The sequence below is a fragment of the Eulemur rufifrons genome, chromosome 17, assembly GCF_041146395.1.
Source record: "Eulemur rufifrons isolate Redbay chromosome 17, OSU_ERuf_1, whole genome shotgun sequence".
Lineage (NCBI taxonomy): Eukaryota > Metazoa > Chordata > Mammalia > Primates > Lemuridae > Eulemur > Eulemur rufifrons.
The window spans coordinates 26,470,641-26,482,728 of NC_090999.1; the positions used below are offsets into that span (position 1 = coordinate 26,470,641).

The following is a 12,088-nucleotide window of genomic DNA, read 5'->3' on the forward strand; positions in this document are numbered from 1 at the left end:
AATGAGAGGTTTTATTTCCTACCACCCGAGAAGCAATAACCTAACATTCTGATAATCTAGTCCATTCTCCAGACCTCTACTGAGGCCAGGCAGTTTGTCCACTTTGAATACATATCATGAGATACTTATTCTGCACTTCCTTCAAGCTGAAATGTAATTCAAAGAGAATACAGATCCATATGTTGTACCAGTTGTGCCCTTTGTACAAACCCTTCTACTGTTTTATCACAGTGAGAAAGATGGAGGTCGTTTTCCCTCATCTTCATCTGGAAAAATTCAAGTGAAATACAGACCCATAGCCTGCTGTCCGCGCCAGCTCAGACTCTTCTACCACTCTGTCACGGCAGGGGGGACGGGGATCACTTTCACAATCATCCTCATCTGAAAAGTCTCCACAGTCATTGTCACCATTACACAGAAGTCGCCTCTTTATGCATCTGCCTGCAATCAAAATCGGGAAAGACAGTGTGTCTAAGGCTAAATTTTCTCTCTTTCTTTCTGAAGTTATCCAATGCACTTTAATGCTGGAGGTGAGGTACCAGAAAACCACATTTGATTTTTTTGTACAGAATACATAGACGGCCCTTGTTGGGGAACTTTTCACACTCGGAAATCTGAGTGTCTAGAAGCATGCTTTTTCTTTTCATTCATGAGGGCACACAGAAACCTGAAATGAGCAGTTGGAACACAAAGATTACCTGTACCACATTTAAATTCATTTCCACAGTCGTCCTCAACGTCATCACAGGCCTCAGTGGGCACACACTGTCTTCTGTCTCCCACAGAGTCAATGCAGCTTTTCCCATTAAATTGTCCAAATGCCTCAATGCTCCTGGAGCGAAACTGCACAAAACCAGCTGGAAAGGTTAGAATATCTGATGCCAAAAAAAAAAAAAAGATTATGATCTCAAGCTGCACCTATACCGCTGCAGCCCTCTAAACCCAAATGTGTCAATGGTTTTAAGATAGAAGTGGTAGAAGCAATTATGAATGTAACCTAAAGTAACACTTTGCATTCTAGATTTTTGTGATCTCTTATACAGAAGACCAGCTCTCATGACACTCATTTAATTTTCTGTGCAACATTCAGATTTCCTGGCAAGGTTAATCACATACATTTATATGTTAATCTCTCTTTCTGGGTTTGGAACTCAATTTTGGGGACTCCTTGCCTCCTAGTCATTTCCATGTGGATGCCAGCAATACAGTTTCCATCTGGAGGTTGGAGGAATGGAGCCAAGTGCTTACCATTTGTCTGAGGCAAGGATCACATTGCGACCATTCACTCCAGGGGCTCATTTTGCAGTCTATAGGTGCTGGAGGGCCACTCCTTTCTATTGGCTCTTGACTATAACTAAGAGAATAGAACACATCAATTTATAATGATCATTATATTTGTTTGTTTTCAAGAAGTCTCCACAAACCAGTTTATTTACTTTACCTCCTTCCAAATCATACTATTAATACTTATCCTTTTACTATATCTCTCATTTGACAGTTGATTGCATGCCGTTTTGTGTTTTCAAGCCATCTTTTTATTCAGTTCTTGTACTGTATTGTTATGTAACTTTTAATCTAACAACAATGACACAATAATGGTGACAAAGAAAACTAACAAGGCATCCTGCCACAGGTTTTACAGTGATTAATCTTATACTTCCCATTAGATTATGAACTCATTGAAGCTAGAAATCACGTTTCATTTTTTTGTAGCCTTCCCACTCTCATCCCCCGAGAGTTTGGAAAAGCCTTGAGTTGCCTGGTTCTCTTGCAGATTTAAGCCAGCCAGCCTGGCTTTCCTGTAGCAAACACCTCATAAATCAGGCTTCCCTCTCTGGTATTCTGTATGTCCTAAACTAGATACTTTACTGTTTCACCGTCCACTTCAGGACTTATTCCTGATCTGTCTGACTTTTAACATCATATATTTTGGCACTTATGGCCTCCCCTCACACCCCCAGACCCAATGCTCAGAAGTGCTTTTCTAGCTTTGAACTTTCTTTCTCTTTTTGTTCACCATTTGGATCTCTTCTGGTTGCAACACCACATGGAGTAATTATCTCATTAAATGACAGGGAGGAAAAAAAAAAAAAAAAAAACACAAGAAAAACCAGGTGCCACCAAACAAGAATTCTACAAACTCCCTGTCTCTGTTTCTCTGACCTGCACCTATCCTTCTTGTAGTGAAGCCTCTTACACCAGAGGGATGGCTAGGTGAGGCCAGTCCTGCCACAAAAGCCTTAGACCTCAGCTCTTTTTGGGGTCTCTGATCAATTGAATGTCTCCTCCATTTTCAACACTCCCTCACTACCAGCTCCTTTCCATTTGTAGTGTAATGTGCTCAAGTTTGTGACATTAAACACGAACAGACCAATGCATGAACAAATACAACACCCTCCCAGACTTCACATTTTCTTGCAGATACTCCCATCTCCTTCCTGCTCTTTACAATGACATTTCTTAAAGGAATTGTTAGATCATTCAAAAAAAGATAAAAAAAAGTCTCACCTCTTCCTTCAACCCTACATGCCCCTTTAGCTATCTCTAAACTCTCTCTTCTTTTTTGTAGCCAAGTTTCTTAAAAATGTAGTTTGTACCCTGTTCTCTTGTTCTTAGCTGCCCAATCACTTCTCAGCCCTCCCTCCCTATGAACACTTCTCTTGCCCAAGTCAAGGATGACTGCCACATGGCTCAGTGGTCCCTTTCAGTCCTTGTTTTACTGACTTCTTCACAGAATTTGATGCAATTGACCATTCTTGCTCTTTATGATACTCTCTTCCCTTGGACTGAATGACACTAGACTCTCTCACTTCTTTTTTCTTCGCTGCCTAGTTAGTTTTTCTGCTCTTCTACTCAAGCTCCTCCTCTGATAGTCCTTTTCCCTCAAAGTCCTGCCCTTGGATCTCTCTTCTTCTCTACATTTTCCTAGAGTTTAGATTTCCATGTTTATGCTAATGACATCTAGAGATAAATCTGCAGTCCAGATATCTCTCTTGAATTTTAAACTTTTAAATACAGTTCCCAATTGGACATCTGCACTTGGATGTCTTCATGACCCATTGAACTCATTTTATCCCAAAATGAATTCATTCATTCATTCATTCTTCTTCTTCTCTCAAAGCTGCCCTTCCCATGTATTTATTGTCTTGGTAAATGGCTCTTCCATTCATACAGCCATCCTGGCCAAAGACCTGGGTGCTCCTCATCTCATCCTACATCCCCCAGCCTCATCTCTAACGTCTAATCAACCACTAAAACCTATTGTTTACAGTCCTGTAAGTGACTCTCAAATCCATCCATCCTTCTTCATCTCTTTTAGATGTTTTTCTGGTCTACACTAACATTATATTTCCCCTAGATGACTACAAAAAGTTCGTTCTAACCCAGTTTCCACAAAATATCCAGAGGGATCTTTAAAAAAATACAAATTTGATCTTACCATTCCTTTACTGAAAATCTTTCAGTAGCTTCCCATCACTCTTGTGGTAAAGTCCAAATTTTCTAACATGATATAATAGACAGAATAAAGACTCCTAAAGATGTTTTTATTTATTTATTTATTTTTTTTTTGAGACAGAGTCTCACTCTGTTGCCCGGGCTAGAGTGAGTGCCGTGGCTTCAGCCTAGCTCACAGCAACCTCAAACTCCTGGGCTCAAGCGATCCTCCTGCCTCAGCCTCCCGAGTAGCTGGGACTACAGGCATGCGCCACCATGCCCAGCTAATTTTTTGTATATATATATTTTAGTTGTCCATATAATTTCTTTCTATTTTTAGTAGAGACGGGGTCTCACTCTTGCTCAGGCTGGTCTCGAACTCCTGACCTCGAGTGATCCACCCGCCTCGGCCTCCCAGGGTGCTAGGATTACAGGCGTGAGCCACCGCGCCCGGCCAAGACTCCTAAAGATGTTGATGTCCTAATCCCTGGAATCTGTGCTACTTTGCAAATGTGATTAAGGGGGAGATAATCCTGTATTATCTGGGTGGGCCCATTCTAATCACATGAGCTCTTAAAAACAGAATAGTGGGTCAGAGAGATGTGAAGACAGAAGAGGCAGGAGAAATTCAAAGCATGAAAAGGGATTACACCTGCTCTTGTTGACTCTAACGATGGAAGAAGGAGGCAGTGAGCCAAGAAATGCAGGCAGCTCTAGAATCCGGGAACAGCAAGGAAATGATTCTTCCCTAGAGCTTCTATAAAGAAATCCAGTCCTGCTGGCACCTTGATTTTAACCCAGTGAAACCCATTTAGAGTTTCAGATGTCCAGAACTGTAAAATAATAAATTTGTGTTTTAAACCATGAAGTGTGTGGTCTTTTGTAACAGCTGCAATAGGAAACTAATACACATTGCCTAGACAGCTCTGTATGGCCTATCCTCTTCCAAATTTTCCAGCTTCACTTTTCTCCACCTATGCTCTAGCCACGCTGAACTTTACATTTTTTAGACAAGCCACTTTTTTTCCATGTCTTCAGTCCTTTAACTGTATTATTCCCTATTCACCACACTGATCTCATCTTGGCTATCCATTTTTTTTCTAAGAACCTTCCTTAACCTCCTAGTATAACTTAGTTTTCCATAAACATACTCTTAGAGCATCTTGTTTCCATATTTTGTTTAATTAATTAATTTATTCACTTGCTTATTCACTCATAAAATATTCATTAATTGCCTACTGTTGGCTAAGAATGGAGGACACAATGGTGTTCAAACAACAAAACAAAACAAAAAAAACCATGATCCCTGAACTAATGGAGTTTATATTCTACCCCAAAGTACCAGTGAGCTTGGGAACTTTTCTATCTTGTTCAGCTTGCATATTAAGTACTTGGAAAATAGTAGGTGCCCAGGAAGTGTTTTTTAATGAGTAAGGGAATAAATAAATGAAAGAAGAGGAAGGAAGTCCTTGGTCATGTGGTTTGGGGCAGATCTAGGCCTGTATTTCTCTAGGGTATGATCTCCTGGTGAACCACCCGCATGTTTTTTGGGCAAGGCTTGCCTGTCATTAAGGCAGGCTTCATGACTGGAGACAGCATTTTTGTAAGCCTGATCCTTACCTGCATTATCCAGAATATTGGGAGGCCTGGTGATCTTCGATCTTCTAAAAGTGCAATTACACAGGCCCCAAAACTCCTAGAGAACGTGCATTTTTGGAAGTCTGGGTGTAAGTGTATAGCTGAAACCACATGATGAGGAATTCTCTCCTAGAATGTTTCCATAGAACTAAAGCCTCATCTGGAACTGACAGGCCTCATTAAGAGGCAATAACAGATAAACCTTTATGCCCTATAGCAGTGAGTCTCAATACTTATTGCATATCGTAATCCTTAGATACTAAAAATAGGAATCGTAAAATTGTGTTTCCATTCCAAATTGATTAAATCAAACTCCTTAAGGACCTGCACCAGGCATCAATGGTTTGAAAAAGCTACCCAGATGATTCTCATGTTCAAACAATATGGAAAAACACTGCTTGGCAACATCCCGCAGAAATCCAGGAAATCTCCAGTAGCTGTGGGGTGGTCATTATGTCATTACCCAGGACGGAGGCCATCATTGACCTAAAAATGTCACTGAACGGGGCTATCATTGGTTTCAAGAATTGCTGTAGGCTCTGTCTATTAACATCTCTGTGGATCTTTCCAATATACTCTGATGTCTTCAGTATTAGTGCTGTCGCCTTGAACTGGATTATCTGTTCCTGCTTATCTCTTTTGGATTTACCACTTACTAGATGATCATGTTAGCATTTTGTTTCAGCATTTCTCCAAGAGATAGTACTTCCTTGGTTCCAGAAACCTTTATCTTCTTCGCCTGCCACTCCGACTAGCTTCAGTGAATGCTGCTTCAGAGCATCTAGTACAGGCTGGAGGATCATGCATGGAGAGAAAAACACACTGCAAATACTCCAGAGTGCGTTACAGTCCTGTGTTGGCTAAATCTAGGATCTGCCCCGCACCTCAGTGACTAGGCCCTGTTCCAATGGCACCGATGTTGCCTATAGGTATTTCTCTGGCATCCTTTGCAATAATAATGGCCCCACGTTGCCAGTATGCACACTTATTCACTTCCTCCTTAGCTTCTAACTTAAGGACTCTTTTTCTGTTTTAAAGGCATGACTCACACTTTGGACTTAGTACAATTCATCAGATCTTTGCCTTTGATCTTTTATTGCCCTCCTGGACTGTGATTTGAATTCATTCCTTGAATGACCCAACCTATTCCCATAGGAAGGACCTGACAGATTACACCCTGGCCCTGGGAGCAGGATGAAACATCCTTCTGGTGGTTGGGCTCAGTGCACTGGCTTGCTAGGGCTGCCATAACAGAGTACTGCAGACTGGGTGGCTTAGACAACAGAAATTTATTTTCTCATACTACTGAGTCTAACGGTCTGAAATCAAGGTATGGCAGGATTGGCCCCTGAGGTCTCACTCCTTGGCTTATAGGTGGCTGTCTTCTCCCTATGTTTTCGTGTGGTCTTCCCTCATGTCTCTGTCCAAATTTTCACTTCTTATAAGGATACCAGTCATATTGGATTAAGACCCACCCTAATGATCTCATTTTACCTTAATTGCCTCTTTAAAAACCCTAACTGCAAATACAGTCACGTTAGCAGGTATTGGGAGTTAGCATTTCAACATACGAACTTTGGGGGGACACAGTTCAGCTCATAACACTCATAAATGTTTTTTGATTAAGCAGTACCTTATATTTGTCTATTAATTTTACTAGACAGTTATCCAAGTTCATTTTCTCTTAAACCTTTATTCTCCCTCTGGTAAATTTGTTAAGTACTATTAGTTCTGTTTTACATATGGGAAACTAAAAATGGAGAATTACACTATTTATCCAAAGTTGGACAGTTAGTAGCAAACTGGATTTAGAATCCACATCTCTCCACTCCAAGTTCTGTACAGTTTTTCCCTAACAAATCATCTTTGAAATAAGCTAAGCGGTTGTAGCTTATTCAACAATTTCTGCATATAATAGCCTCATGATTTTTAGACATTTTGAGAGACAGTAAGTTAAAAAGAATGCAAGCATTTTTTAAAATATAGCATCTTCAGGTGGAGAACATCAGTTGGACAACCTGGTTCTTGTCTGGATCTATTTTAAGCTTATACCTAAATGATGTCAAATTAGGCAAAAGTAAACTGAAAATTGTTTTAACACCTGTTAATTGTTTTGCCTTCACTGGGTCAGTTACTGGATCCCTGGAGACACAATAAAGGCAGAACTCATGGAAATTATTAGGAAGGAATAAGAAGTCATGCAAAATGAGTATGTTACTGAAAGGAAGATGCTGAATAATATTAAGAAAGGAGATCCGTGATCTTGAATAGCTCCTTCTGTCTTTCACCTCTGAGCCCAGCACCCCCTCCACAGCCCCTTTAACTCACTCAGCAGATAATCTTCTGTAGCTCAAGGGCTGCACATGTACAACACTCACCACCTGCCTTTCACCCTGTTGAGCTATTAGGCTGAGTAAAGAAGTATTTGTAAAGTACTTTCTGGATTCTTAGATGAAATGTGTTTATCAAGTAAAATGTGTCTCCAAGTGTTTCAGTCTCAGCTTGAAAATCACTTTCTAGATCAAAGCGATGTACGTTAACATGGAAGGAGGCCTAACTCTGGGTCAGAAATGCATTAAACGAAGGGCCATTGATGTACACCTGGTCCCATCATCCCACCATGAAGAGAAGTTTTCAGCTTTAGAAAAAGAAAACCTCAGCAGCAGCTCTCACACCAGGACATTGTGGTGGGCCCAGGCAAGAAAGTATTAAAGAATCTTTGTCAATAAATAAGATAACATGGCTCCTTTGAGTGGAGAAATATAAGCTAATTAGGACTACATTTAGAACCAATGGATCTGCCAGTTTGTTTAGTTCATGTAATTCATTGAGATGGAAAGATAATGTAACAAGAGTGTCCAACACTAATTTTTTTCAGGACCTTTCTCAAGTCTTATTTAAGAGATTCTCTTATGTGCTCCCAATGAGCCAACATGCGACATCCTTTACTGCGGACCTGCTACATGGCAGGAGTTGTTCTAGTGGCTGGGGCTGCAGGACAGACAACTTCCTTGCCATCATGGGGCCTACATTCTACTGGGTGAGATACAATAAACAAATATTCCAAAAAAGATAACATGCAATATCAGTTAATACATAGGAGTTACGAAGGAAAACTAAGCAGAGTAAGAGGATAGAGAGTGCTCTAGGGCCGGAGTTGGGAGGGAGGGTAGTGAGAGAATCCTCTCGGAGGAGGTGTGGTGCTTTAAGAATGTGTCCACAAATTCTTTGACACTTCTCCTATCAAAAGTAAAGTCTGTGTACCCTTATCTTAAAGCTGGTTTGGCCTTTGTGACTGCCTTGATGAAGGCAATGCAGAGGAAGCAACACTGCATGACTTTTAAGGCTAGATTACAGAGGCCATGCAAGGTCTATGAATTTATCTAAAGACATTTGTTCTGGGAGCCTTTCACCACTAGGTATGAAGCCACTTACCCTCAGTCCATTCTCCAGATCCCCAGCTGTTTGAGTTTTTTCAGCTCAGATGATAGATATGTGAGTGAGGAAGTCATCAGTCAAGATGACCCCAGCTCCAACCACCATCTGACTACAACCAAGAATGACTGAACTGAGCCCAGGTTACCTTCGGATTCATGAGCAAAAGAAATAATTGCTCTTGTTTGAAGATACTGTTTTGGAATATGTTATACAACAAAAACTGCATAGTACAGGAAGTGATATTTGATTAGGTACCTGAATGAATTCAGAGAGGAAGCTATGTGGGGGCCTGGAAAAAGTATTCCAGGCTGAGGGTAAAATAAATGCAAAGGCCCTGAAAGTGGCTCAGATCAGCCCCGAGCAAGTATGATGTTAGAGCAGAATGAGCAAAAAAGAGAGTGCAAATGCACCTGGAGAAAGGGGAAGGATGTGACTCCACTCTGTAGGCCTGGACTAGAGTTTTGGATTTGATTCTGAGCTTGCTGGGAATTCTTAGAGGAGTTTGAGAGCAGAAGTAACATTCATATTTGTGTTTTCCAAAAATTTCTCTTGTTGCTGGGTGGAGAATTCACTATTGGGGAGTGGACAAGAATGGATGTAGGCAAGAAATGATAGTGATTTGGGCTTAAGGAGTCCCCACGGAGACAGTGAGAGGTGGTCAGATTTGGCATATGTCTTAAAGATAGTACCAGCAGGACTCACTGTTGGGTTACATGTGGGAATGGAACAAATAGAGGAGTCAAGTCTGATTCCCAGGTTTTTACATGAGTAACTTGGTGAGTAGTGGTGCAGGGTGGGTAGGGATGGGTAGAGAAATCAATAGGTATGTTTTGGACATGTTAAGTTTGGGTTGCCTATTAGAATTTCAGAAAGAGATGTTGAATAAGCAGGAGATTGGACTCATGGAAGGGATCTGCACAGCAGACGCAGATGTGGGAGTTGTGGGAATGTAAGTGGTATTTGACACCATGAGACTGGATGCGAGGGAGTATCTAGAGTAATGTAGAGGACTGTGCCAACATTTAAAGGGAATGTTACAGGTCTCTATGCTGATGGAGTAATTTGATACAAAGAGAAATATCGATGATGCAAGAGAGAAGGGTCAGAATTAAAGGAGCAAAGTCCTCGGTTAGGCCAGTGCCCAGGAAGCCAGTATACAAGTGGACTGGTGGCCTCAAAGGAGCATATCTCCCTTAGCATCACTCAGAATACTTGGCTGAGTTGCAATTGCCGCTTCCTTGTTGGCACTCCTCACTAGACTGTAAGTCCATTGAGGACAGGCAGGGACCCTCAGCAACGTGTTCAAAATTTACTGCAGCTCCTGACACAACGTCTGGCCCATGCTGCAGACTTGGTAACTATTTGCAGTATTAAATGGATGAATAAACAAATGACCATATTTGGGCAACAGTAGTTGATAAATAAATGCTTTATTAACTCATATTGAATGTGGAAATGAAAAGCACTGGTGAATATAACCAAAGTAGGAGGAATAACTGACATTTTGGATATCTTCAGTTTGTTGGGCCCAACTTTTCTATTAATGGATGTTTGGGTGTTTTTCCAGATTGTTGAGATAAATTTAACTAAATTAAATTAAGTGATAATTGCTAACATTTATGAGTGCTTAGTTGAGTCAGGAACTCCTCCTTTAAGGCTTTTATATTCATTTTCTCACTTAGATAGCCCTAGATCAGCCCTGAAACATCTACCACTGTTGTTATCACACTTTAAAGAAGAGGAATTGAGCCACAGAGAAGGTAAGGAGGTTTCCTCATGTTACACAGCAGCTTCTAATTCCCAGTCTGGTACTCCTTCCCAGCTATTTGAAAAGTGAAGAATAAATTAAATATGAAAATTATAACTCAACTAAAACACACCACATATAAAGTCAAAGGAAAAATGACAAACTGGGAAAATACCTAAAATTCATAGCAGAGACAAAGGACTGATTTATAAAGTGATCACAGAAATCTCTAGAGAAAGACAAGAGACTCAATAGAAGAAAGGACAGAGGATATGGACAGTTTACAAAGAGAAACATACCTATGGCCTTTAAATGTATGAAAAAATGTGCAACCTGACTCAACAAGAGAAAGGCAAATTAAAACTGTGCCAAGATACCATTTTTTCACCCATGAGATTGACAAATATCAAAAAGTTGGCCTATAGCTCCTATTAGCAAGACCGTGGGACACAAGCACTCTCAGACCCTGATGGTGAAAGTGCAAAATATTACAAATAGGGCCATATTAGCAAAGTCACCAAGGTGATTATCTTTTGACCCACTTATATCACTTCTGGGAATGAATACTCAGGTATACCAGTGCAATTACAAAATGATATACAAATAAGGTTATTCATTGCAACATTGTTTCTAGTATATGAGATTGGAAACAACCTAAATGTTCATCGATAAGAGACAGGTTGCCTCGGCTGTTTATTCACACAATGAAAAATTAATCAGCTATGAGGAGAATGAGGAAGCTTCCTCAGATGGATACATGATCTCTGGGATATAATATAAAGTAAAAAGAAGGGAAAAAAGCAAATGACAAGGTAGTATGTATATTAAGTACTTTACATATCATAACACAGATCTCATGAAAAGTTATGAGTAGAGAAACAAGACTTCTCAATGTATGCCTTGTTATATTTTTTGATCTTTGAACCATGTGAATATTTTATTATTTACAGAGTAAAAAGAAAAAAATGATGATAGCTACACTCACAGAGCTCTTAATGTTTGCCTGACACTGGTGAGCTCACTGTATTTATTATCTCAGGTATTCCTCACAGCAGGTCACATTATTATTCCCATTTTGCAGGTGAGGAACAGGTTTAGAAAAGTTAAGAAATTTGCATAGGGCATATAGCTAATAAATTGTGGAGCCTGGAATCTGGTTCCAGCCGCCTGGCTCCAGGAGCTATGCTCTGAGCTTTTTTTTTCTGCTCTCGCAGTGGTTTTTAACATTTCTGTTCTCCCTTGAGAAACACAAGAGATGATGGTCCACTCATGGCAATTTTCATGGGCACACTAATCTTTGTTTAAAAATGATAGTTAGAAATCTCCGGTGGGAGAGGGAGGAGGGGAAGGGTGAAATCACACCTAATGTGTACAGTGTACACTATCTGGGTGATGGGCACTCTTCTAACTTTGACTCAAGCAGTACAAAAGCAAGCCATGTAACCAAAACATTTGTACCCCCTTAATATCCTGAAATAAAAAAAAGAGCAATCACCAACAGTTGACCAGTAAGATGAAATGTCTGCAGCCATGTGGTCCCTGAAGGCCAGCTATAACTCCAGCCTTTCCTCTCCTAAACAAGAAAGCATATCAAAGTGAAAGCAACAGCAAGGTTATTATTTAAAAACAAGCAAGCAAACAAACAATCCCTGACAGTCATTGAAGTCTTATGATGTACCAGGCACAAATGTTGAAAGTAAATTACATGTATAACAATTTCATGTTCACAAAAATCTTATCAGATAGATGCTTTCATTATCACTGTTATGGGTTGAATTGTGTTTGTCTCCCCCTCCTTCAAAAGATCTGTTGAAATCCTAAGTCCTACTC

At 40.3% G+C, this 12,088-nt stretch overlaps 1 protein-coding gene across 1 annotated transcript in view; it reads right to left on the minus strand.

Moving 5' to 3' along the window:
• Nucleotides 1-12,088, minus strand: part of C9 (complement C9) — a 47,051-nt gene that overhangs the window by 32,600 nt on the left and 2,363 nt on the right. The window contains exons 2-4 of the mRNA XM_069492032.1: nt 1,249-1,354; nt 699-843; nt 294-441 (exon numbers count right to left, since the gene is read on the minus strand). Coding sequence (XP_069348133.1) covers nt 294-441; nt 699-843; nt 1,249-1,354 — 399 coding nt within the window. The remainder of the gene's footprint in view (nt 1-293; nt 442-698; nt 844-1,248; nt 1,355-12,088) is intronic.